This window comes from Ursus arctos, unplaced genomic scaffold, assembly GCF_023065955.2.
Source record: "Ursus arctos isolate Adak ecotype North America unplaced genomic scaffold, UrsArc2.0 scaffold_19, whole genome shotgun sequence".
NCBI lineage: Eukaryota > Metazoa > Chordata > Mammalia > Carnivora > Ursidae > Ursus > Ursus arctos.
This window is the reverse complement of record NW_026622863.1, coordinates 55,942,453-55,968,744: the sequence shown is the minus strand read 5'-3', so window position 1 is coordinate 55,968,744 and position 26,292 is coordinate 55,942,453. Positions and strand designations below refer to the sequence as shown.

The 26,292-nt window shown below is 42.7% G+C and overlaps 2 protein-coding genes across 11 annotated transcripts in view; both read left to right on the top strand.

The window, feature by feature from the left end:
• LOC113247307 (uncharacterized) overlaps nucleotides 1-7,511 on the top strand; it is a 42,650-nt gene extending 35,139 nt beyond the window's left edge. The window contains exons 5-6 of the mRNA XM_057314658.1: nucleotides 3,260-3,347; nucleotides 7,425-7,511. Of these exons, the coding sequence (XP_057170641.1) occupies nucleotides 3,260-3,347; nucleotides 7,425-7,494 (158 nt within the window). The 3' untranslated portion in view covers nucleotides 7,495-7,511. The remainder of the gene's footprint in view (nucleotides 1-3,259; nucleotides 3,348-7,424) is intronic.
• LOC113250190 (zinc finger protein 345-like) overlaps nucleotides 1-26,292 on the top strand; it is a 144,570-nt gene that overhangs the window by 18,696 nt on the left and 99,582 nt on the right. For 7 of the 10 annotated variants that reach the window (XR_008960054.1, XM_057313974.1, XM_057313973.1 and 4 more), the window contains exons 1-4: nucleotides 10,258-10,346; nucleotides 16,121-16,194; nucleotides 19,894-20,020; nucleotides 20,508-20,603. Coding sequence is in view for 9 of the 10 variants with exons in the window: in XM_057313974.1 (XP_057169957.1) it covers nucleotides 16,180-16,194; nucleotides 19,894-20,020; nucleotides 20,508-20,603 (238 nt within the window). In the remaining variant the exon portion in view is untranslated. Of the gene's footprint in view, nucleotides 1-10,257; nucleotides 10,347-14,432; nucleotides 14,575-16,120; nucleotides 16,195-19,893; nucleotides 20,021-20,507; nucleotides 20,604-26,292 lie in introns of those variants that run through there. The other 3 variants (XM_057313965.1, XM_057313968.1, XM_057313966.1) reach the window with 3 other exon arrangements.

Here is a 26,292-nt window from a genome sequence, read left to right as displayed (position 1 = left end):
CCCCTTCTGATTACCCCTTTCTTTATCCCTTTCTTCCCCTACCGATCATCCTAGTTCTTATGTTCCATAGATGAGAGAAATCATATGATAGTTGTCTTTCTCTGCTGGACTTATTTCACTTAGCATTATCTCCTCCAGTGCCGTCCATGTTGTAGCAAATGTTGAGAACTCATTCTTTCTGATAGCTGAGTAATATTCCATTGTATATATGGACCACAGCTTCTTAATCCAGTCATCTGTTGAAGGGCATCTCGGCTCCTTCCACGATTTAGCTATTGTGGACAATGCTGCTATGAACATTGGGGTGCATATGGCCCTTCTCTTTACTACGTCTGTCACACAGTTATTCACCAAGAGACTTCCTCCCAGCCAGATGCCTTATTTCTCTTACTGCAGATGAAAGCACCATAGACCAACAGCATCTGGTCATGGGAGCATCTCAGTTCTGTCCCTAGACCAAGCAGTCTGGGCAGCTGGTGAATGGGGCCTTGCTATATTTCCACTGGCCAAGGGCCAGTGAAACTTGGGCAGAACTGAGATCCCCTGTGGTCACCAAATTTGTAACCAAAGGAAAGGAGAGTTTGTCTCCCCTGTGCGTGGCAAGCCAGTAAAAACTTACACTGAGCTGTTTTTTTTTTTTTTTTTGCTTTTATTTAAATTCAAGTTAGATAACATATTATTAATTTCAGGGTAGAATTTAATGATTTATCAGTTGTATATAACACCCAGTGCTCATTACATCAGGTCCCCTTCTTAATGCCCATCACCCAATTACCCCATTTCCCCACCCACCTCCCCTCCAGCAACCCTCATTTTGTTTCCTATAGTTGAGTCTCTTATGGTTTGTCTCCCTCTGTTTTTATTCTGTTCTATTTTACTTTTCCTTCCCTTTCCCTATGTTCATCAGTTTCTTTCTTTTTTAAGATTTTATTTGTTTATTTGACAGAAAGAGAGGAAACACAAGTTGGGGGAGTGGGAGAGGGAGAAGTAGGCTCTTCCCTGAGCAGGGAGCCCAGTGCAGGGCTCAATCCCAGGACCCTGGGATCATGACCTGAACTGAAGGCAGACGCTTAACAACACCTGAGCCACCCAGGCGCCCCTGTGTTCATCAGTTTCGTACACTGAGTTTTTGCAGTGAACCAAGATAAGCTTATTATTGTTATGGTACCACCCAGGAGAAGGGAGAAGTTAATGCTCAAAAGTCTTGAACTCCTTGATGGCTTGCAAGTGAAGATTTTTAAGGGGAAAACTGGGGGCAAGGGTCTTCTGATGAGACAGAGCAGAGACTGGACTCAGGCCCTCTCAGTACTGACTGTGAAATCCAGCATTCTCTGGCTGCCTCCATAAGGGGGGGAGGGAAGCCAAAACTCTATGCCTTATAAGTACGTTATGATGAAGGAATTTGGAGGAAGGATGCTAACTATGAACACTAATGAAGGTTGGACCAAACCAGGTTGTGCCAAGATGGACCACAGTGCTGAAATTTCTCTGACTCTTTCCCTCATTCTAATACCAAAAATCCTGCCTAGGGGTGGAGATTTAATATGTTAATTAGACAAGCAGTATGTGAAAAAGCAAGACCTTTAAGCACGTACTGTATGCTTAGACATCACTCTTTTCCCACCAAAGTTTCTTTTAAAAAATTCTCCCTGACCTCTCCTCAGGAGTCAGCCTGAGGACACTTTCTTTTGTGCTCTCTCCCTGGTGCTGGAGCATAAGCCCCAGTAAAGCCTTGTCTGAGACCCGTCTTTGGCCCCTTGTCAAATTCTGTTGTTCAGAGAGCCCAAGGTCATGGTTTGGTTCAGTATCACTGAGAAGGTGAGTGCTGTTCATTGGAGACCCATGAGGCCATGTTAGCAGATGTTCCTTGATAACTTATGGTGCCGCTGCACCTGGTACCCAGAGGTGTATTCTGTCTCAAAAGACTCTGAATCAGTAACATATCTTTCTTATCTTAGAGGTTTTATTAGGTGCCTTGATAGTTATACCTGTAGGGTAGTGCTGATGAACTCCCTGTAGGCTAGTGGCTTACATTGCTATGTCTTCAGCCTAGGCTCTATGTTCCTTATCTGGTATAGCTGGGCCGAGGGGGCATTCTCTCCTCTGAACTGATGCTGGCTTCATTTCGAGTTGATACTTCAAAACATTTCGAGTTGATACTTTCAAGGAGCAAGAATTTCTGTCCCCTTCAAGGTCCGTCTAGCTGGACTAAGAACAAAACGGACATGAGACAGATGAAGAGGAGAAAAATCAAATTTAATATCATAAGTATAAAGAACCCTACAGACATGGAAATCCCAGAGTCAGGCAAAATGAAGTATATATGGCATCCTGGACTAAGAATGGTCTGCTACTTTGAGAATAGGAATGTTTTTGCAAAGCAATAAGGAGAGCAGATGTTTGGATGGGTCACCGAGATAAAATTTCTCTCTGATAACAGCCCTTATTCTGGGAAAGACCCACAGTGTAGATCCTTCTCCGTAGTTAAAGGAGGGGCAAAAGTTTCTCTTGGGCCTATAGGTGTCAGTTGCATTTAACTTAAAAAACACTTCATGCACAAGTGTCCCATCTTAGGACAGCCTGCCCTTGGCCCCCATGGAACGTTGCTTTAAGGTAGTCTCTGTATATAGGGGCGCGTGGGTGGCTCAGTCGTTAAATGTCTGCCTTCGGCTCAGGTCATGATCCCAGGGTCCTGGGGATCCAGCCCCGCATCGGGCTCCCTGCTGGGAGCCTGCTTCTTCCTCTCCCACTCCCCCTGCTTGTGTTCCCTCTCTCGCTGGCTGTCTCTCTCTCTGTCAATAAGTAAAACCTTAAAAAAAAAAAAAGTAGTGTCTGTGTATAGACCTGTGTGTTGTGTTACATAAACTCTTAGGTCGGATGACCTTGGTTAAAACCTAGTTTCTTCCATTTACTGGATGTTTGACAGAAGACTCTCATAAAAGAGAAAGAATAATACGTTTGATCTCATAAATTATTTTTGTGTGGCTTTTTTTTTTTTTTTTTTGCATTAACTTATGAAAAACTGTTGTAATGCTATCTAGTGACTAGTAAATGTTTAGAAAGGATTGTTTGCCATTCCCGGTGTTTTAGTAGAACCTGTAATTGCCGTAAAAATTGTTATGAATAAATAAAATAACAGGATTTTGGGAAATCATTTTCAGAATTCTACAATGTCCTCTCTTTTTTACTGAGGACAATACCGAACTCCAAGGTAGAGAATCTCCAGCAAAACTCATATTCCCTTTTTAAAAATAAACAGGTTTTGCTACATCTAAGCCAGACCTTTTTGGAGCAGAAGAAAAAGTCCTGGGATGTGAAGTGAAGGCAGGCAGTAGCTGTACAACCAGGTAGGTGGAAATGAATGAAGCAGATGACACAGGTGAGGTCCAAAGGTCAAGGAGGGAAGCCAAAACTTAAAATGTGGTTTGGGGAGCTCTGCTTGAATGGAGATAATTTTCCAGAATCTTCAGTTCATTTCCCTTGCTATCACAGAGGGACAATCCTATCTAACACTCCCCATGCTTCTACATCCTCTAAGATTCTCCTTCACCCCCCACCCCCACACCGGTCTTCCATCATATTCACAGGGAGGGCCAAAGACCCTTCCATAGCCTATGAGGGCCTGTGTGATCTGTCTGCTTTTCTATGAGTTTTGGGGGCCTAGGGAAATCTGTGCATATTTCTGAGGAACTCTATGCTAAGCCATTTTTTAAGTTCTATGTTTGCATTGCAGCAGACATCAGTTGTTACCGTATTTCTTAAAAACTGATTTTTCTAGTTTTGTCTTATTTATATGAAGTTCTTTTGTCTGTGTCCTATATGTTTTCAATTTATGATTAGTTTCCTGTGAAATTCAGCTGTGATTTTGGATTCTAAATTTCTTTTTTTTTTTTTTTTTTAAAGATTTTGTTTATTTATTTGACAGAGAGAGACAGCCAGTGAGAGAGGGAACACAGCAGGGGGAGTGGGAGAGGAAGAAGCAGGCTCATAGCAGAGGAGCCCGATGTGGGGCTCGATCCCATAACGCCGAGACCACGCCCTGAGCCAAAGGCAGACGCCCAACCGCTGTGCCACCCAGGCGCCCCAAGGATTCTAAATTTCTGATAGAACGTGCTTAAATGTACATGTGTTTTATAAGAAGTAAGGTAATTAGCGGCGCCTGGGTAGCGCGCAGTCGTTGGGCGTCTGCCTTTGGCTCAGGGCGTGATCCAGGCGTTTTGGGATATAGTCCCACATCGGGCTCCTCCGCTGGGAGCCTGCTTCTTCCTCTCCCACTCCCCTGCTGTGTTCCTTCTCTCGCTGGCTATCTCTCTGTCACATAAATAAATAAAATCTTAAAAAAAAAAAAAAGAAAAAAAGAAGTAAGGTAATTAGTAAAAATCCCCATATTTATTAAAATGTTTTGTTCATAAATATAAATATAATCATCAGTATTTTCATCCACTTTCCTCAAAATGTATCTGAAATGTGGTGTAAGTAATACCTAAATGTTTATTTTATATACCAGTGATGTGCGGCATATTTTACAACTCATGGTGTTTCTTTATTCAGAAATGTTTTGTTTTCTTTTGTTACTTCTAAAAGATGAATTGCAGCCTTTGCAGTCTGTGTAAAACTGGGAGTATTATATTAATAACAAATTTCTCAGTGTTATTTAAATGCTTATTCGTAACATTTTTATTTGGGCATTTTATAGTTGTGAATTTTCTGAGCAATTTTACTGCCATATAACACAGACTGGTGCTTCAAATACTTGCTTTTTGCAACAATCCCAGTTTAAAATTATAATTATACAGAAACATCATTTTAAGAGTGTATGTTTTATTCAGAATTTAGTGGGTTTTTTTCCCTGTTCTTGTTTTGCAATTCCATAACAATGCTGTCTTTTGTATGATAGTTTCCACAATATTAATTTACTGTGTTTTTGTTTTTTATCTATGTTTTATGTTTTTGGATAACAATTTTCAACTCTGCACATTTGAAGGCAGCGTAGGATTTAATTCAAATAGGAATCAGCTATGTATCAATTACCAATAAAATTATGTGTGCATTTGTCTGTATAAATATTACCCATACGTTCTTTGTTCATGACTTAGGTACCCAGATGGGAGTCTCTCCAGGTTTTTTGTGCTGTGGTAAAGAACACTGAGCAAGTGTAGAGATGCAAACAGATAGAAACTGCTTGTTTCCGTGGTATCTGGTCATTAGAAAAACATGAAGAGTCATGATGCCTACATCTGGGAACCTTTAATCTAGAGCCATGGGTACATAGTTGAATTCAGGATTGTAGGGTCAGTGCAAGGAAGAGGTAGTATACAGGGGACTTTGCTCCAGTTGGGACAGTTCCCTTTCTGTGTTGTACGAGTTTCTGCTTCACCCGTGATGGATCATCTATGAACCAAAGCATTTTTATTAGCACTAGTAGTAGCCTTTATTTTACATTCTTGTTAAGAATGAAAGGTTTCTGGGGTGTCTGGGTGGCTCAGTAGGTTGGGCATCCGACTCTTGGGTTCAGCTCAAGTTGTGATCTCAGAGTCATGGGATTGAGCCCCATGTTGGACCCTGTGCTCAGTGTGGAGTCTGCTGGAGATTTCTCTCTCCCTCTCCCTCTCCCTCTTTCTCTCCCCTCACATGTATATACTCACTCTCTCTCTCTTTCTCTCAAATAAATAAATACATCTTTATAAGGTTTCTAACATAATTGTCCCAGAAATTCTAAATGTTTGAGTTAAGTTGATTTTTATTTTATGAAGTAGACAGAAGTGACTAACTAGATTAAAATAATATGAACTCTGAGAGTTAAATTTCTGTTGGGCAGGCTTAGAAATGATAGAGCTGGAATTATCCCAGAGGCCAGGAGATCAGAGCCCATAGTGAGCTCTCCCATAGCCCAGACCAGATCAAATCCCCTTCTGAGGCTGTGTCCAGGTCTGGTGGGGCTCTGGGATCTCCTCCCTTTCCAGGACAGATTAGAGGAGATCAGATTCTAAGGGGCTGTTCCTTTCATCTCTCCAGGGCTGGTGCTCACAGCTCCTGAAACCCAGAAGCAGATAAACAGGGGAAAAAGATTATATATATTAGTGCCTTAATTTCTGTTTTTTCCATTAAATCCTGTGTTTCAGGATTCTTTCACCCATAATCCTGTTTTCCTTTCCTGCAGGTTTAGCTGTTGCTCAAGTTACAAAATATAAATATTTATATACATTCTGACATGATTTTAACAATCTAGCCAATTAATATGTCCATCACCTTATATAGTTAGGATTTTTAATTTTTTAATTTCTGTTGTGAACATCTAAGATATACTCTCTTAACAAATTTCAAATATAATAGACATATCTGTATTCTCCATGCTGTACTTTAGATGTCCAGAATGTATTCATCTTGAAGAGTTGAATCTTTGTACCATTGACCAACATCTCTCACTTCACCCACAGACAGCTCATGGCAATCACAATTGTACTCTGCTTTTATGATGAGTTCCACTTTATTAGATTCCAGCTATAATGAGATAATACAGTAATTACCTTTGTGTGTTGGCTTATTCCACATAGCGTAACTGCTTCTAGGCTCACCAGCATTGTTCCAAATGGAAGGATGTCCTTTTTCTTTTTTTTTTTTTAAGGCTGAATTTTATAAACTCACATTTTCTTTAGCCATTTCTCCTAGAAAGCAGGGAAACAAGAAGATGCCACTTTGCACTTTCTAGAATGGCTAAATTTGAAAAAAACCCAAAATCGGTAACCCCAAATTTTAGTAAGAATGTAGGAATTAAAATAATTATGTATTGCTGTTGGAAGTGTACAAAGTACATCCAGTTAGGAAAACTGCTCTTATTTATGAACTCAAACATTTTTCTAGCCTATTAAAAAATGTAATCACAGGGCGCCTGGGTGGCTCAGTCAGTTGGGCATCTGCCTTCAGCTCAAGTCGTGATCTCTAGGTCCTGGGATGGAGCCCAGCCTCAGGCTCCCTGCTCAGCAGGGAGTCTGCTTCTTCCTCTGCCCCTCCCCTGCCATGTGTGCACTCTCTCTCTCTCACTCTCTCTGACTTAAATAAATAAAATCTTTAAAAAAAAAATGTAGGGCACCTGGATGGCTCAGTTGGTTGGGCGTCTGCCTTTGGCTCAGGTCATGATTCCAGAGTCCTGGGATCAAGCCCCCGAGTTGGGCTCCTTGCTCAGCAGGGACCCTGCTTCTCCCTGTCCCCCTGCCTGCTGCTCCTCCTGCTTGTTCGTTCGTTCTCTCTCTCTCTCTCTCTCTCTCCCCCCCATCAAATAAATAAATAAAATCTTAAAAAAATAAAAAATTAAAAAATGTAATCACAACAATGAAAACTCTCTGAACTTCTACCCTTTCTGTATTCTTCATTCATGTTTATTTAGTTCTTATTGTATACAGCCTTTTTTTTTTTTTAATCAATAGGGAGACTGAGGACAAGTCAGATAGGTGGCACCCAGAATCTACATCCTCATGGTTATTACAGGACACCTAGTACCTAGCTCGCAGGGTATTATGGGGATGAAATCGTATGTGTGAAGTTCCCAACACAGTGCACCACAACCTCCTTATAAACACAAGTAAGTGCTCAATAAACATTTCAGTAATCAATGTATACATGTTCTTTTCCAAAAAGAGACTTGCTCCGACATGAGTGCTCACTAGCCGTCTTTCTGTAAACTTTAAAGTGCTGTGAAAGCATGTGGTCCTTCAGGATGGCGATGGTGGTCTTTGCTGGGACCAACAATAAACTCACAACAGTGAGAAGTAAATAGTAAACTCTTTCCTGGGAACTCACCGGGAGTTGTTTGTGTTGACATAAGACGGCAGGTGTGGGGGGCTCAGGTGCGCTGTGCCTGCGTTCTCCAGTGTGGCCACTAACTGTGGGTCTCCAGGAGCAACGTCCCCACTAAGAAGGAACTTGTGAAAGCAATTCTTGGACCCTATTCCAAAGCTGCAGAATCACCATTTCTTCTTTGGGACCTGGAAGGCTAAATGATTTCTGTGCACATTCAAACTTGAAAGCACATCATTGCTTATCAGCCTGAGTTTACAATAAAGGGTGGGTTTGCGGAACCACCATCACCTGCGCCCTCTGCCAGAGTCTGTCTATTGGTCAGGGTGAGAGCATCAGTGCTGCTTTACCTCTGTGCTCCAGGTGCTTCTCAGGTAGACCAGGGTGAAGCCTAAGGAGTCACGGATACAGTTGTGAGAGCTGCTTTCAGTTGAAGAGAAGATACCAGAGTGTTCGGCCTTCCCTTGGAAGGGGCAGGTCAGTGCAGCCCACGTTCCCCATGCTGTGGCAGGATCTGTGGCTGTCTGTGGGAGGGGAGGACATCTGAAACCGGGAGGGAGAAACTCACATGCAGATGTCCACACAGGAGCTCCTTTTTTCTGAATCTTTCCTGTGACAAAGGAGAGGGTGGCCTTTTGTGCATTTCAAGGTCCTTCTGCCTCTGACCTGATGATAGCAGGTGAAGAAGCTGTGTTGAGGCCTTTAAAGGCTTCCAGGTGTGATTTCTCTATATAATCTCACTCGAGAAAGAAGCCTAGAACAGAAGGGAGTGTAAGAAATGGCTGCTTCTCTGGTATATCTTGTCTTGACTTAGCTCAGGAGCTGTGTCCTCATTTCTTACTGAAATGTCGTATAGTTAGAAGTTGTAAAAATTTACTTCTCTACCTCTGGGGTTCTTGCCTAAGACATTAGTTTTTTTAATAGTAAGTTCTTTAGATATTCTTCTTTTATTTTTATTTTTTTTTTTAAAGTATTTGACAGAGAGCTCAAGAGAGAGCACAAGCAGGGGGAGCAGCAGAGGGAGAAGCGGAATCCCCGCTGAGCAGGGAGGCTAACATGGGGCTCAATCCCAGGACCCTGGGATCATGACGTGAGCCGAAGGCAGACGTTTCACCGACTGAGACACCCAGGTGCCCCTAGATATTCCTCTTTTATATCCTGGGTCCATCTCTCCATTCTCTTGAACCAGGTTTTCTGTACAGCCTGAGGAATTCTTACCATGAATTCATGACCTGTAACTGTTGAAAATATTCTGTGACGGATCAACGTGGGGATATGTTGATACCCAAGATGTTTGCTGGAGATGGGTTGGGTTTCGGGACCCCAGTGAAGGAGGAGAATATATAGTATTTAGGTTTTGTCTGGGTGTGCCCTGAGTCTATGGAAACTAGATTGAGGAAATGATCAACAAGGTGGCTGTTGGGTTCCCAGAATAACTCAACATTCTGAAAAAGAAAGCCTTGCTGTCTACATTGGTTCAAAGAAAGACTTACTATTTAAAATACATTAAAGACTACAGGATATGGGAGCTGTCTGTCACTTGAAATGTGCATAAAACCATTTTCTCATGATTAGAATCCTATTGTTTTTTATTTTGCAAGCATCACAGCAGCAATGAGTTCTTGCACGTGCATTAGGCAGCTGATATCAATTTGTCTCATTACAGCTGTTAATTTTGTGAACTTCGTTAAGGGCCTCTCTGCCAGATTCCCCCTCTATAAAGTTATTGTTCCCATTATCATTAAGAAGAATCTATCCAAATAAGAATAATTTACTGAGAGATGGGCATAAACTTATCATCATACTTAATGTGGAAACGCCCATCTTCTAGTTTCTCTTTCTTGTAGTTTGCTTTGGAAAATGAAGTCCCTCATATTTGATTTGTGGAAATCCTGGCTTTTGTAAGCAAAGGTTCTAAGTTCGTCCTTGGGCCTGTAAGGTTCCATTTTGTTCCCCAAAATGTCACACGTATTTTCTTCTTTATTACTTTGTTTTTATTTTCAGCAAAAGGAAATAAGCACTGTGTAATTTCTGTATGTTCAAGTATCTTAAATTCTATAGTGTAATTAAGCACAAATGATAAATAATTCCAAGGAAATAACTAGGCATTTGTTGATGTAAAGAAGGAAATGTTAAGATGAAACATTGTGAATCTTCCCCTTTTCTAAGGTTATCTCTAACCATCACTCTAGATTAGTGATAATGCACTGAACGGCATAGAATATTGTTGCCCACATCTTAAAATTAGATATCCGTTCCTTATTTTTAATTCAGTAGTTCTTGAAAGTGGAGTTAAGGAACTGAAAATTGAAAATGCTCGTAAGTATTCTGAAGAGACCATCAGGAAACAGCATTTGGAGAAATAGTTTTCTATAACTTTCTATAATGTGCTCTTTTCTCTACGGAGCATGGTGAAACTGAAGATTCTCCAGCAAGAGTCATGTCTCTTTTCCTTATGAACAGGTCTTACTGTTTCTAGACTGAATCTGGTCACCTGGTTTGGAAAAGAAAAGAGCCCTAGGACATAAAGAGAAAGACAGACACACCACCAGGTAAGTGGGAATGAATGAAGCAGATGACACAGGTGAGGGCCAAAGGTCAAAGGAGAAAACTCTGCCTTAAATGTGGTTTGGGAAATTCTGCTTGAATGGCATGATTCTGGAAGCCTAGGTTTAATTCTCTGGTGGTCACAGAGGAATATCTTTTGTCTTCTCACTCTTCCCATGCTCCTCCATCCTCTAAGGATTTCCCTTCTGTTCCAGTGTCTTCCATGGCATTCACAGTGAGAGTTGAAAGCCTCTCCGTGGCCAGTGAAGGTCTATATGATCTGACTGCTCTTCTATTGCTTCTGGCGGCATATGAAAATCTGTACATAGAGGGGGTTTCGAAGTGGAGGCCCCAATGTGATTTACTCCTCCCTTATTTTGGGGTGTACTTGTCTTCTGCAGACAAAAATTCTGGTACAATATCAGGAATATGGGGTAGACTGACCGTTCCTTATCAAATCTTATGCAGAGCAGTCCTCCCCATGAAGGCTTCCCCATTGACCAGACCCTGTGCTCTGCCCTCAAGAGATGTACCTGGGAGCCTCACAGTATTTACTTTGGTCTCACAGCGGAATATCCTGGGTCACATCATTCAGACTTAATTGATGCTAGGCCCCATCAAGTACTAAGTGCCAGAGTCTTGGGGGTTGGAACACTGGAGATGGTAGTTGTAAAAAATACACAGGGGAATCCAATGGGAAGCCATAGGCAATAAAATTTGCATGGCTTTTACCCAATCTTGCCTCTTAATCCTTTTTGCCAATTAATTCCTCATCCATTATCCCCTTCCTTCCCATGATTTCCTCCACCCTCTTATTCCCTCAACATACATATCCCTGCATACACCCACCCCCAACCTTCAAACCTGTAGTGTACTTTAATCCCTCAGTGACATTTAACTCCCTAATGCCTTTCAGCCCTGTAGTGGGTTACACAGTGTGCCTCAAATAAATACGCTCAAGTCCTAATCCACAGTACTGTCATTGTAACCTTATTGGGCAAGTAGGATCTTTGCAGATGCAGTTAAGTTGATGTGAGGTTATACTGGTTTCGGGTAAACCTAAGTTCAATGCCTGCTGTCCTAATGAGAAGAGGGAAATTTACAGACACACAAAACAGTGTGCGATGATGAGGGCAGAGACTGAGAGATGCATCTACTAGCCAAGGAAGGCCAAGGAGAGCTGACAGTCCCCAGAAGTTAGAGGGAAGACTCAATTCTTGAGATAAATTGTGGCCCTGTCAACAACTTGACTTCAGACATCTAAGAACCCCCAGAACTGTGAGATAGTTTTTTGGTTTGTTTAGCCACCCAGTCGTGCTAATATGTTACAGCAGCCCTAGGAAACTAACACAGGTCCTGTCCTTTCTTCCCCTTTGGCTCTGTTATCCCAAGCCCCTAGACTCTCTGCACTCCATTTATCCCTGTGCCCTCATTCTTACCCCACGGTGTCATTCCCCATCTTCATGCCAAGCACCTCGACCTAAAGTGGCAGCGCTCCTTATTCTTTCAGTGGCACATGTTGCGAATATGGTCCTTGTAGAGCTTTGCTATGTTGGAAAGAATGAAAGAGTGGAAAGGGCTTTTGTTTTCAGACATCCAGGGGACTGTAGCTAATCCTGTTTTTTCCATATACAAACACTTCCATCATGTGACTGAATGAGATTTTTATGAACCTGAGTGTGACTGTGTTAGTGTCATCATAAGTGTGTTTCACTATAAGTATGGTGAAAGGTGGGGTGCCTGGGTGGCACAGCGGTTAAGCGTCTGCCTTTGGCTCAGGGCGTGATCCCGGCGTTATGGGATCGAGCCCCACATCGGGCTCTTCTGCTATGAGCCTGTTTCTTCCTCTCCCACTCCCCCTGCTTGTGTTCCCTCTCTCGCTGGCTGTCTCTATCTCTGTCGAATAAATAAATAAAATCTTAAAAAAAAAAAAAAAGTATGGTGAAAGGGAGCCTGTATGTGGTGTGTGTCTCTGCATGGATATTTGTGAATTGGGACTGTGTGTGTGAGTAGGCAAGTGACTGTGTGTGAGTATATATGATTCTGTATTTGAATGTTTGACTGTTAATACAGGCTTGTGTTTGCACCTGTGTGTAGATGTGGTCTCTATATGTGTGTATAGAATATAAGTTGTCTCCTCTTATGGCTCTAATCCATGCCTTGGCAGTTGTGGCTTTGGGAAGGAGACAGGGATCAAATATGGATAGGTTTCCTTGAAATTTGAAAGGATTGAAGTTACTTTTTCAATGTTTCTTCAGTAATTAGAAAACTAAAGCCTATTACAAAAATGTGAGAACATTGGTAACCATTCAGTGCTCTTAAACTCAGTAGAAATGAATTGATGATATTTTTTTAACACAGGAGAGTCTGCTTTTTTCCCCTGTTCAGAATCTGCTTATTAAACTGTTTTCTCCTGGTTTTTGTGAGAGGCTCTTTTATAACATTTGCTGTCTTCATGGGTATTGTTCTCTTTAGAATTGCTAATAATGCTGAGACCAATATTTAGATTATATTTTCCCACCAAATGTCCGTATTATTTAATTTCCAAACTGATTTTCATGGAGTTGTGCAAATCAGCATAGAAATTATTGTCTTTTCATTTTAATTGTGTTGGTACTAAAATTCTTAGGATGTTTGATTGCTTTTTGCTGCTAAAGAACTATGGCACAGTTAAGTGGTCTGAAAATGAGGAAAGAACTCAAGTTGCAGAAGAGTTTATCAGGGAAAAATAGAATCCAGTAAAACACACCAGCTTTTTGCCTATCCCTCATGTATCACCCTCAGCATGGTCTGCTCCCCTTTATATGAGCGGCTTTTTGCTTTCCAGGGATGATAGAAAGGATGGAGTTTCTCTTCCATGAAATGAGATGCAATTGTACATCCACGTTTTTAAAGAATTACCGGAGTTGTGATGCAATTGTACATCCACTTTTTTAAAGAATTACCGGAGTTGTGAAAGTGTTTTAGTATTCAGAATTAAGCTGGTAAGAAGTTAAAATAGACTCCTAGAAGGTGTCTTCTTTAGGCCTCATGGTACTCACAAAATGAAAAATGTAGTAGCAGATACAGAATGGGGAGGGAGAAAATAAGCTAAGTATACCCGTTCAGAAAATCATCAATTCACAAAGACAGCAAATGCATAAGAAAGGGTCAAATAATTCTAAACAGCCAGAAAACAAAACAATGACAGCAGTAAGTCCATACTTGTGTTGATATTTGCTTTAAATATAAACAGACTAAATACTCCAATCCAAAGATACAGATTGCCTGAATAGAAAGAAATACAAGACCCAACTGTATACAGTCGTCCAGAGACTCACTTCAGTTTTGTTTTTGTTTTTGTGTTTGAGAGAGAGAGCAAGAGAAAGCACGAGAGAGGGCAGGGTCAGAGGGAGAAGTAGACTCCCTGATGAGCAAGGAGCCCGATATGGGACTTGATCTGGGGACTCCTGGGGCCGAACTCAGACACTTAATTGACGGACCCACCCAGGCACCCTCACTTCAGCTTTAAGAACACAGACTGAAAGTGCAGGTGTGGAAAAGATATTCTATGCAAAGGGAATAGAAAAGCATGCAGGTTAGCTTCTTACCTCTGTCAAAATAAAGAGCCAGAGTGACTAATAAAACATGCCAAAGGTCATTGTAAAATAAAGGGGCTGACTTTGTGCGGTGTTTTTAATTATACGGAGTTTGACAGAATGTCAAAAAGGATTTTCCCCCATTTTGGTTTTGGAAGTACAGGATTAGTTGGATCATGTAACTCGAGGGCAGTTAATCAGTACAAAGGGGGGCACTGGAATCTGTACCACTATTTGAGAGCAGACTCCCGGCGGCTCCCTGTACACATGAAGGAGGTGCTGGGCAGGGTAGATGGTGCCCAGGGCGAGCTTGTGCAGGACAGTTCAGTTGCTCTCTCCTTTCTCCTGTGCGTATGCTTGCCCCTTTCTGAAATGCTAAATCCCCAACCCCTTCTTAAGTCACAGTGGTATGTAGGCATCAGTCGCCTGTCTTTGAGCCTCATGTCTCTGAGTCTCCCCTAAGTAAGACATCACTTTCTTTTTCCCTTGTGAATCTGTCTTATGTCCCCTTAGATATTAAACTGGCCAAGGAATTGAGAATGGAGGAAGATAAATGTGTTCCTCTTCTTCACATTCTGCTGTGAAAACCTGACCTCCGTGCTTTGGAGCCAAAATAGAACGTGAAGACAGAGCTGGGGATCAAGAGGAACAACAGGTTAATTACTTTGCCAGGAAGAGAGGCTGCAGCAGGTCAGGGCCTTCAAAACTGCAAGCCCCCCAGAGGCAGGGCTGGGGTATTTGTCGGGAAATCCCTACAGAATCTAGCCGGTTCCACCAGGAAATGTGTCTGTGCCGCCAGCTCTGTCCATCACCTTTTCAGGGTGGGACCCAGTGCTGGAAAGGAAAGGCTAAGAAGGGGAGAGTGGAAGGTTGGAGAAGAGAGGGAAAAGGATCCCTAGTTTAATATCAAGGCTTGCTGATGTTTTAATGTGGCCATTTTGATTTCTGTTCAACTTTATGTGTTTACGTGGTTTCAGTGCAGTCACCAGGAGAACTGTAGGAAGCTTCATTTTTAGCCGAGAGAAACGACTCCGTATTTTCTAGAGTGGCTAAGATAAAGAAAAAGGTTCACACCAAATTTCAGGGAGCATGTTGAGGAATTAGAATGCTCATGTATTGCTGATGGGAGTGAACATCGTACATTCCCTTTGGAAAAGACTGCGGCAGTTAGTTATGAAAGTAACCATTTACCTACTGACGGAGCACATGTTGTCACCCCAACATATGTCTCGTTAGCATAAGGATTCTTTTCGGCTGGTATTTTAAAGAGCAGACAGGGGTGCCTGGGTGCGTCAGTCTGTTAAGCGCTTGTCTTTGGCTCAGTCATGGCCCTGGGATCAAACCCCCGCAGTGGGTTCCATGCTCAGTGGGGAGTCTGCTTCTCCCTCTCTCTGCTACTGTCCCTTTCTGTGCTCTCTCTCTCTCTCTCTCTCCCTCTCTCACTCAAATAAATAAAATCTTAAAAAGAAGAAGTAGAAGAAGTAACAGCTGACCCAGAAAAACCTCTGAAACCTAGTCTGGTTATTTTTGTAGCAGACATTTGCATCTCTAAGGGAAAGCTCCATTTGTAAGGGTGGCTCCCTCCCTGTAGCAGAAAGAGGGAGAAAGTGTAAATGTCCACAGACTGTGATCCATCGACAAGTCATGGAATAAATCGGAATAACAACGACAGCCTTGATTACTGCTTTTTGCCTGGTCACCTCCCCAAATGCTTCCCAATAGGATCACGTGTGGAGGTTCGAGAAGGGATCAAATCCTGTGCCCCCCACCCCAGAGTCTGTCAGTGGGTGAGGGGGGAAACAGCTGTGATGTTGTCATTGAATGGTCCAGGTGATTCTAGGTGAAGCCAGGGGTAAGCAGGCTTAACCATGAATAGAAGACAGTTGAGTGCAGGCTTGGCTCAGGAGAGGTAACACGGGCACTGCCACGGGAATTTGGAAGCATCAGGTCCATGCAGCACATGTTTCTTCTTTCTGCTCTAGCAGAAGTTGTGTGTGTCTGTGCTGGGGGAGGCCCCCTGAAATCAGAGAAGGAAAAACTCTAAAATTGTTCTCCAAGGAGACTTCATCCTTTCTGAATAGCTCCTGACAAAGGACAAGGAAATTGGGCTTTTCTGCATTTCAAAGTCCTACCTTCAGGCAAGCAGTTTCTGGGTGAAGTCGCCCTGTTGGGGGCGTTAAAGGCATTTTCTCCTGCTGCAGCTGTGATTTCTCCTGGAATCCTTCTGAGCAAGAAGTCCGGAGGACAAAGGGAAGAAGAAATGGCCAGTTCTCAGGTAAGCCTTGCGTCTGAGTTCAGCGGCCCTGTCATCTTTTTCTCCTGAAATTCCTCACATTTAGAGATTGCAAATAATGAATGTCCTAGTTCTGATGTTTCTGACATCCAATTTTTACACCTTTTCAAACATGATACTGAAGATTAAGCCTTTAGAACACTTCTCTCTAATCAGCCAGAACCTTCTATCCCTTCTCTCCAGCCTGGCTTAGAGTAGGCCATCAACAGATGTCACTTTCAATGAAGGACCTGCCTGCCAGTATGGAAAATAGCCCCTTGGTGACAGGTCCACGGGAAGGTGTTGAGTTAAAAGATTCCTGTTGCTGAAGGGGTCTGGTCCTGGGATATCCGTGAAGGAAAATGGTATTTTTTAGGCCCCATCTGGAAGCTTTATCTGCTCTGCGTAGAGTAAGGAGTAAGAAAATGCACAAATAAACAGTGGATGTGATACAATATCCAGAGTCACTTGGAATATTCTCTGAATAAAGAAGGGTGTTCATATTCTTCAGAATGTGTCTAAAATACACTACGTATTACAGAACAGAGACAGTGTATGTGATTGAAGGTTGTATAAATCGACTGTATTCTCATAATTTAATTGACATTCTGATTTACTGTTTAGGGGCTATGAGAATGTGGTCCCTAAATGGGGTGTCTCTTCATCGGATGGGGATTTGGGGTGAGGATCAGGTACAGGCCCTTGGCAGGGGAAGTGACAGATTTCAGCTGAGCCAGAACAAGGAGCCAGGAGGTCATTGAATGCACAGCAAGGGGGCAGGGGTGGGGAAGGACACCAGACAGGCCTTGTGCTTGGAGGTAGTGGGTGTGGCATAGATTTAAAGGGAAAGATGGGACAGTCTGGGGACAGATGGAATCTTCCCTTTTTTGGGAACTGAACCTGGTTGTAAGTAGCCCATTGGTTGGTTAGGGCCTATGGCTATTTGGGGGTGGGTCGCTCCTGGGCCTGTCTGCTTTCAGGCAGATAGTCACCGGCCCTTCCCCTATTCCAGCACTCAAGCCAGTTTGCCTGAAAGGAGGCCACTAGAAGGAACACGCTGGTGCCAGGTTTTTGTCTGGTGGAGCAGAGTGCATATCAGGCGCAAAAGGGGAAAATGATTATCACGTGAAGGTGAGAACAGAAAGCAAGCTTTCTAGAGTGAGCGGGGTCCCGAATGGTTGCCACCCAGCGCCTTTATAGTTGGTCTTTTATAGAAAATTGACCGGGGACCTTCAATCTCCTTGACGTCACCGCTGATAGCAGCATGATTACTTCTCCTTTGAATATGTCATCTCTGGTGTTTAAAACAAATGAGGTGGTTAAAACAAATGAGGTGGTCTGGTCACATTCCCTTAGCTCTTGTTTCCTTTATGTCCCCCCTTTCCTGGGATTTTTGGTGAGCCTGGTCACTTAGCCCCGTAGCTGTCCACCCCTCTCTAACCCCCCGCCCCCCTTACTCAACACCAAGCAACAGGTCCTTCAGTGTGCCTTAGGCGCTGATGATCAACTTGGTCATTCGGGCTGATGTTAACTTCTTGTAACGGCTTGTTGCTCTGCCAGATAGCTCCCCCTGTAAGGCTCACATTGTCCTTGTTAATTCCTAAGGGTCTTGGACGGATTTACTGGGTGATGGGCCGAAACCATTCCATTTCACCTGGAAGCTTCTTCTGATTTTGCCTTTGCTTGTAGTTTCTGATCAGGAGAACAAAGCAAAAGAAACGTAGAGGAGAAGGAAATGTCCTTGCAACTCGCAGCCCACAGATAAATACTTGGCACATGGAAAGTATGACTTTCCTCAAGGAATTCCCAAGTGCCTTAGTGTTAATGCTTTGCTGGAGGCAAAAGCAGCCTTAGCTTGACCATAGCCAGACCTCCAGGATCCTCTTGAACATAGGAAAATCCCCTCAGAGACTTCTGTTATCTCTACCCCTACATGAAGAGTTTATAGTCAGTACCTTCTCACAGTCACACTGCAGCTCTTCTGCCAACGGGTCCTGTCCCTGACGTTTAATGAGAACGATTTCTTTCATGAAAAATGTCTTCGGCCCCTACATCAGTTTCCACTGCACAAATGAAGACTCTGACCTTCCTGTAGTTGGTAGTATTGTCTCCTGGGCCTGGGGGATCTATGTCAGTCATACCGCCATCCTGTGAGTTTTTACTTTATTCCATACTCATGTTATAGACATTCTCTTTATTGAAAAAAAAAAAAAAAAGAATATTTGCGAGTGAGAGAACTAGTGTGTGTGAAAGAGGAGGAGAGGTGATCCTGGTACAGGCAGAGGGGGAAGGAGAAAATTTCATGCCGACTCCGTGCTGAGTGGATCCCAGGACCCTGAGACCATGACCTGAGCCAAAATCAAGGGTAAGACACCTAAGCCATTGCATCACCCAGGAGCCCGATTTCCTTCCTTGTATTTTCAGAAGAAGAAAACAAGAATCCTATAATTAACATGTTTGAGTGTCTTAAAATCGTGAAATAAATCACAGATGATGATTAAAACAAAAACATTCAATGAAATACAATATTGTGGGATCCCTGAGCATGACGGTCAAGAACGAATTCTTGAGATGTGTTATGGTGCCCGAGAGTCGGTTTATTGAGTAGCTCGGGGACAGGAGCTGTGGGCAGAAAGAGCTGCACGTTGGCTGCGTGAAGCTGGTGGTTTTATGCTTAGTGTTCAAGGGCGAGGGTAGGTGCACCGAGTTTAAGATCAGAAAGGTTTCTTTGAATTTCTGCTTGTTACTTTTCCCAATCTCTCCCATGCTTTCTCTCCGTTCGATGTTAATATCGGTGAAATGTACAGGCAGTTAAGAGACCCTAAGGTAACAAGTCGTATGTATTTGACTCTTAGCAGAGCTATGCCGTCTGTGGGTCAGCCTTCTGAGTTAAAGGTGAACATTCTTCTGCCTCTATCCTTCACCATACCAGACTCCTAAATAATAGCTGTTTTATGTGTATCATTCTCTGTGTTTGTGTTGATAGTGTGAATAAAAGATAGAGACATCATCATACACAAGTTGACTTATAAATGTTACATCATTGTAAATGGTTCTTAAATTACTCATCATGAGAATTTTCTACTCTATCACTTTTCATGTGTATATAACTACTTCCTAAATGTATGGATGGGTGCATGAAATGTAAAGACATTGATTTTTGTGTGGATAACCTTTTTTTCCATCATTCTTCTCACATTTGACACCTGCTCTGAACATTGGCGTAGAGTCCTCTCAGCATATTGACCTGCTTGTCATTTTCAGTCAACTCTGAGATAATAACCTCGGTTAAACCTGATCCCTTTGCACGTTCGGTAACTGAGGTTTGTGCTTCTCCGTGGGTGGAGAATATTAGCTTTATGTTGAGGTAAAGGTAACTAGATCACTCCATGGGATACATCCGGGTCCCTCTGCCTCAAACTGGGCTAGCCCAAGCACCCCTGCTGGGCGGTCATTACGTTTCATTAGATAGTTTCTGTTTTCCCCGCAGGAGACTCTGCCCACGGGTGTTCTGGCTGAAGTAAAGGATAAGGTGGACAGAAGAACTGAAGTAAAATGTGGGATCTAATTTGGGGGGTACAGTCGGGTGAGCAGTGAAGGTCAGATGTTGGGGTCTAGCTGGTGACACTAACTCCCTCTTGATCTTAGGGACCACTGTGAACTCTGTCGATGGCCACTTGGTGACGGTGGTATTTCTTGCAGGGACTGCTGACATTCGGGGACGTGGCCATAGAATTCTCCCAGGAGGAGTGGCAATGCCTGAGCCACACGCAGCGGGAACTGTACAGGGACGTGATGCTGGAGAACTACAGACACCTCCTGTTCTTGGGTGAGGATGACTCCTTCCAGATTTCCCAAGCCACACTCGGGGTTTCATTCTTCCTTTGAAGACTGTCTCTTGGATGATTCCTCTTTGCACAAGTGGAATTCAGGTCACTGCCCTAAGGGACAAAAGTAAGGATTTGTAGATGGGGACAAAAATCTTCCTGATGTTTCCTTTTCAGCTTTAGCTTCCCCTTCCTTAGGGTAACATCATTTCTGTTGATTAGTGGTAGTTCTGAACCTGGCGTGGTGTCGAGCGGTACTGCCTGCATTTAAACTCCAGTTTTTACGCCTTCTTATTGTCTCGGGAGAGCTTGAAAGTGCAAGTTAGGAAGTGAGTGTTTGAAACTCCTGCATTCTCTAGGGGCTGTTGGTGAACAGTGTTGGGGAAATCATCTTCTAGAATTCTACAATGTCCTCTCTTCCCTACTGAGCCCAGTAGTGGCTTGCAAGGATCCCCAGCCATACTTATATTCTCTTTCTCTATTAAACAGGTCTTATTGTGTCCAAGCCTGATTTGGTCTCCTTTTTGGAGCAGACGAAGGAGCCGTGGGATGTGAAGAGAAGGAAGACAGTAGTCTTTGATCCAGGTAGGTGGGAATGAATGAAGCTGATGACAGACGGAGGTCCATGTCTGAAGGAGGAAGATAGACCTTAAAATGTGGTTCCAGTAGCTCTGCCTGGATGAAAATCAGTTGGAGAAGCCCAGATGTATTTCTCCGTTTCTCACAGAGGGACGTCTGCTCGCCAGCATTGTCATTGCTTTCATATTCTCGAAGACTTCTGCTTTAGCTCCAGTGATGTTCTGTCACATCCACAGTGAGCGCCATGGGGTGTGGGAGGGCCTCCATAATCAGAGAGCTTTTCCATTGCATTGAGGGCCTTAGGGAAATCTCCCTATTCCTGAGGGTCTCTGTGCTAAACCTCTTTTAAGTTCTGTATTGCCTCTTGGGAGAAAGTGTGCACAGTTGTGTGGGGCATACTGGGGATTCGGGCGGGAATCCCCGCAGCACTGGAAGCAGACATCACATGTTTTCTGGTCCATGCTTTCCAGTGTTACGGAGGCTTCAGTCTTAATCGTACACAATGGAGACTGAGCAATGTCATCAGGTAACAAAGCACTTCCCGAACAGGAGAAAATATACTCCTTTATTTCACTTGAAATGTTCATTTCCCTTTGTATTAACGGGAAGAAGATGTTTCCCCTCCATGCGTTCCATTCCTCAGTGGTGAAATAAGTTAATGCCTCTATTTGTTCCGTAGATTTCTTACACAAAGTAATGTTATATGGGATTTACAACTTTTGAAACCTGCAGCCTATAGTTATGTCTCAATTCTTAGCTTCTTAATAAGTGCATCATTTTCTAATTTTGTCTCGTATAATAACAAGTTCCTGTGACTTTGTCATATGTTTTCACTTTCTTATTAGTTGTCTGTGAGACTCAGCTCTTCTTAGATCAAAAGTTCTGATATGATGTGGGCATATGCTTTATAAGAAGTGATGTAGATAGTAAAATTCCCGTATTGACAAGAATGTTCTGTTACTGAATGGAATTTTACTTCAGGAATAATTAATCATAAGGTATCTTAGTACTTTCCTCAGAATGTATCTGGATTTACTGGCCTGTAGTTATTTTTTATTAAATGATTGTCAGCATATTTTATAACTGTGATGGTGTTTATTTAGAAAGGGAAGGTTTTTGCTTCTCTGCTTTGTTCTAAACAATGGGTTATATCCTTGAAATCTGTGTAAGGGGAGAAATATATGAGTAACAGAATACATTTTTTGATGTCCCTTAAGTCCTTATTCATAATATTTTTCATTACACCTTTTCATGGTTGATTTTAATGAATATTCCGTACAGTTTTACTGTCAGTGAACTTATGCCAGAATTGAAGATGTCTGTTTTTCATGGATACACAGAGTTTAAGATTATCGCTCTATTGAAGGTTTCCTTTTAAATAATTCATGTATTGCATTATGTGGCATTTTTTTCAGTTCAGTTTCGGCTTGTTCTCATTTTGGAATTCCTTAATAACGTGCTTCCTTTCATATGGGACTTTCCTCAACATTAGTTAGTTGTGGATTTTTGTTTTTTTTACCAATGTATTTCGTTATAGGATGACCGTTTTCAACACAGTACACTTTTGAACAATGTGTGGCTTAAATGTGAATCAGGTTTGTGCCCTTTCCCAGGAACATTATGTATGTGTCTATGAAATATCACCCCTACAGAGTGTGTAACTCGTCTTGTGTATTTCTGGTGGTGGTGAATGTTCTAGCATATCTAGGAGAGTTGTTACAATACTCGCAATAATTTCAACATCTGTTTATTGTTGAATTTATATTCTCTTTGCATGAGAAGCACTTGTGGTGAATCGAAAGCATTTTTAAATTTTTTTCTACGTCTGTATGTTAAAGAGGTATTATATTTTATGTTAATTACGGTGTTATACCCATGATATGCTTTGACACCCTTCTCATTCACTTTTCTGTCTTCTGTATGTATTTTCATTCTGGTTGCCTTAGAGATTCCTTAAAACATCTTAAAGTTATAGCAAACCGTTTTCAACTGCTGTCGTCAATTTTATAGGCAACTTTTCTCCTTCATCCTCTCTGTCCCTGAACCTGCTGGATGTTACCACTATCACAAGTTCTATCTTTTATGTGGTGTAGTTTATCATGCAGATTTCTGCATTTTATGCTTTTGTTTAAGACAATTCTGTAGCAGAAATACAAGTGATTGTGCTACCTCATTACAGCACTGCAGGTTTCTAGAATTGGGTACGTACTGACATGAGCAGGAGTTTTATGTTGTCCTGTGGTTTCAGTTACCCTTTAGAATCCTTGGTTTCCAACCAGAAAGACTTCCTTTCACGTTTCTTGTAGGACAGGTTTACTAGTAACTTGAAGGGTCTTTTACTAGGCATTGTTTTTATTTCTACATTCGTGGAAAACAGGTAGATTATGCCAGGTAGATGACTCTTGGTGTAGACTGAATCTTTCTGTACTCGAATACACGATCCCATTCCCTTCTTCCTATAGGGTCTGCTGAGAACTGCAGTAATCATCTTACAGGGGCTCTCCTGCAGAAGAGGAGTTGCTCTTGTCAGGCTTTTTCAAAATTCTCTTTTCGTCTGTGTTTTGTTTTTTTTTTTTAAGGTTTTATTTCTTTTTTTTTTGTTGTTTTTTAAAAGATTTTATTTATTTATTTGACAGAGATACAGCCAGCCAGATAGGGAACACAAGCAGGGGGAGTGGGAGAGGAAGAAGCACGCTTCCAGCGGAGGAACCTGATGTGGGGCTCGATCCCATAACGCCAGGATCACGCCCTGAGCCGAAGGCAGACACTTAACGACTGTGCTACCCAGGCACCTCTAAGGTTTTATTTCTTTATATGATGGGGAGAGAGAGAGAGAGAGAGGGCGAGCAGACACACAAGCACGGCAGTGGTCCGCAGTGGTCAGCAAGGGAGAGGGAACAGACACATAAGCAGGGGGAGTGGTGAGCAGGGAGCACTATGTGGGGCTTGATCCCAGGCTCGTGGAATCATGACCTGAGCCTAAGGCAGGCACTGAACCAGCTGAGCCACCCAGGTGCCCCTCACCTGTAATTGTTGGTAGGTTATTTATAATGAGTCACTGCGTTCATGTCTTGACATTGATCCTACTGTGAATTACTGAGTTTGTTCAGTTGGTCTCCCTTTTGCACATAAGTGTGAAGTAAAAGCCTTTAGTTCTTCGTGTCAACTCTCTTCCCTGTTTCACTCTCCTCTCCTTATGGGGTCCCCTTAATGTACATATCAATCCACTTAGGTGTCTCCTGAGTCCCCAGTCCGTGTCCTTTCCCCCATTTTTCCTTGGTCGTCTTAGTAGACAGTTTAAAACAAGGGGTTTTTAGCTTGTCGGATTCTTTCTTCTGCTTGAGCAAGTCTGTGGGTGACCCATTGGTGTGTTTTTAAATTCAGTGATTGTATTCTTCAGCTCCCGATTCCTGGGCGGTTGGTTGATATACTTTGTCTCTTTGGGTTACATTTTGGTCGTGCCCAGTTTGCTGGTAACATTTAGTTCCCTATCTGTTGTCTCCTCCTGTCTCCATGCACAGCTTTATGATGTTTACACCTTTGTCGTGCAATGCAGAGTTCTTCATTGATTGAGGGTCCGTTTGTGGGATTTAATTTGTTCTTGTGATTGGAACACATTTTTCTATTTCTTTGTAGCCTTGTGATCTTTTGCTGACATCTCGCGATTTAAAAAAAAAGAGCCTCTGGGCCCAGGTTTCTGGACTTGCTCTGTAGAAAAGCACACAGATCATAGTAATTATGGTGCGTGTCACACATATTCTGGGTATTTGTCGTGTCAACATTCTTGTAATTTCCCAGGTTATGAAAGTGCAGTTACTTTGCAGCCCGTGATACCTTCCTCTGTTTCCCTTCAGCTCTATTATCTGTCTGTGTCTGAACGAATACTCCGTTTTATCTGAGCAGCTACCACAGTGCTTCCAGAGGGCGCGCTCCTTCCCTCTTTTTTCCATGTCGTGCATGACAGAAGTGCCCTCCGTTCCTCAGGCAGCTGCAGAGAGGTCAGATCACTGAACACACAGGTCACTCACGTGTAGGAGTTTCCTCACAGTGTGGCCATGGAGTGTCAGGGAGGGTGAGCAGCTGGCGTGAGCAAGTGTCAAAGCCTTCCTTTGTCTCTTTGATGTGGCTCTTCTGCATTGGTAATTGCTGGGTGTGTTGGGTTCTCCCAGCTGGCTTCTGGAGTGCTCTAAAAGGTAATTTGGTCCATTTTTGTCTCCATGGAAGAGCAAAGGCCAAGTGCTTCCAGTTCCTCATTTGCTGATGCCCTAGGGTAGTTATTAATGGGGCATGTTAGCACTTTTTTTTTTTTTAAGATTTTATTTATTAATTTGACAGAGAGAAACAGCCAGCGAGAGAGGGAACACAAGCAGGGGGAGTGGGAGAGGAAGAAGCAGGCTCCCAGCGGAGGAGCCTGATGTGGGACTCGATCCCGGAACGCCGGGATCACGCCCTGAGCCGAAGGCAGACGCTTAACCGCTGTGCCACCCAGGCACCCCATATTAGCACTTTAATGTATATGCATGTGAGCATAGTGAGTGGAATAACTTATTTTGTATCTTTTCATTGTGTTTTTCCATAATGCCCTAGGCCTGTTAGTAAAGAGAGGCAAAGAAGATTGTGATATGGGAATGGATGGAAGCTCTAGCCCTGAGCCCTGAGTATCTATACTTATGAATGGCTAGTAATGTGATGGGGGGAGCAAAGGGCAGAAAGGGTGTTATTATGAATCAAAGCAAAGTGGGACAATTACCTGTAATGAACTCCCTCCTACCAGAAGAGTTCAAGGGTAAAACATTCTGTGGGGCATGGGGGTTGAACCCCACCTAAGTCCGTTATATTTTCAGAATGATGTCTTTTTTCTTTTTTTTTTTTTTTAAAGATTTTATTTATTTATTTGACAGAGACAGCCAGCGAGAGAGGGAACACAAGTAGGGGGAGTGGGAGAGGAAGAAGAAGGCTCCTAGGGGAGGAGCCTGATGTGGGGCTCGATCCCAGAACGCCGGGATCACGACCTGAGCCAAAGGCAGACGCTTAACGACTGCGCCACCCAGGTACCCCTCAGAACGATGTCTTTTAACCCAAGAAACTAAATCCATTTTTATACATACATATTCTTTGAATGGGCCTTTGTAAATTCTAGAAAGTTCCCCTAGTCCATGCTGAAGATAATTACTGAAAATATCAGTTTGGATGAGTCATGCACAGGAACATCTGTGAAAGTGAGGCATGGAAAAAGGAAGATAAAAATTCTAGAAGGGATTGATTTGAGAAGTCTTGTAGAAGGTTCATTATTCTTCAACACATCATCTGTCCTTTTTGTAATCACTCTGATTTTGATGGACATGGTACGGGGTCTTTATGGAAAAGTCACTGTTCTGTAGTTATCCATAATACATAACGTGGAGCAATTTTTCTTGTTATGTGTTGTGCACTCGGAGTCCTGACTAAAGGCCTTTCTAGCTTCCAGAATTACTGAGGTGTTTATAATGGAGACAGAACATATCAGTTGAATGAATGTTGGAAAAACATGAATCAAGGGTCAAATCTTAATAAGCCTCAGGGAATCAGTTTCCAGAGAACTAGTGTAACAGTAATACATGTGGGAACGTCTTTAATGGAAGCTCCAATCTTAGCGTACGTCATTGTGTCCTCACTGGAGAGAAGACTTCTGAATGTAGTAACTCTGGCAAGCATC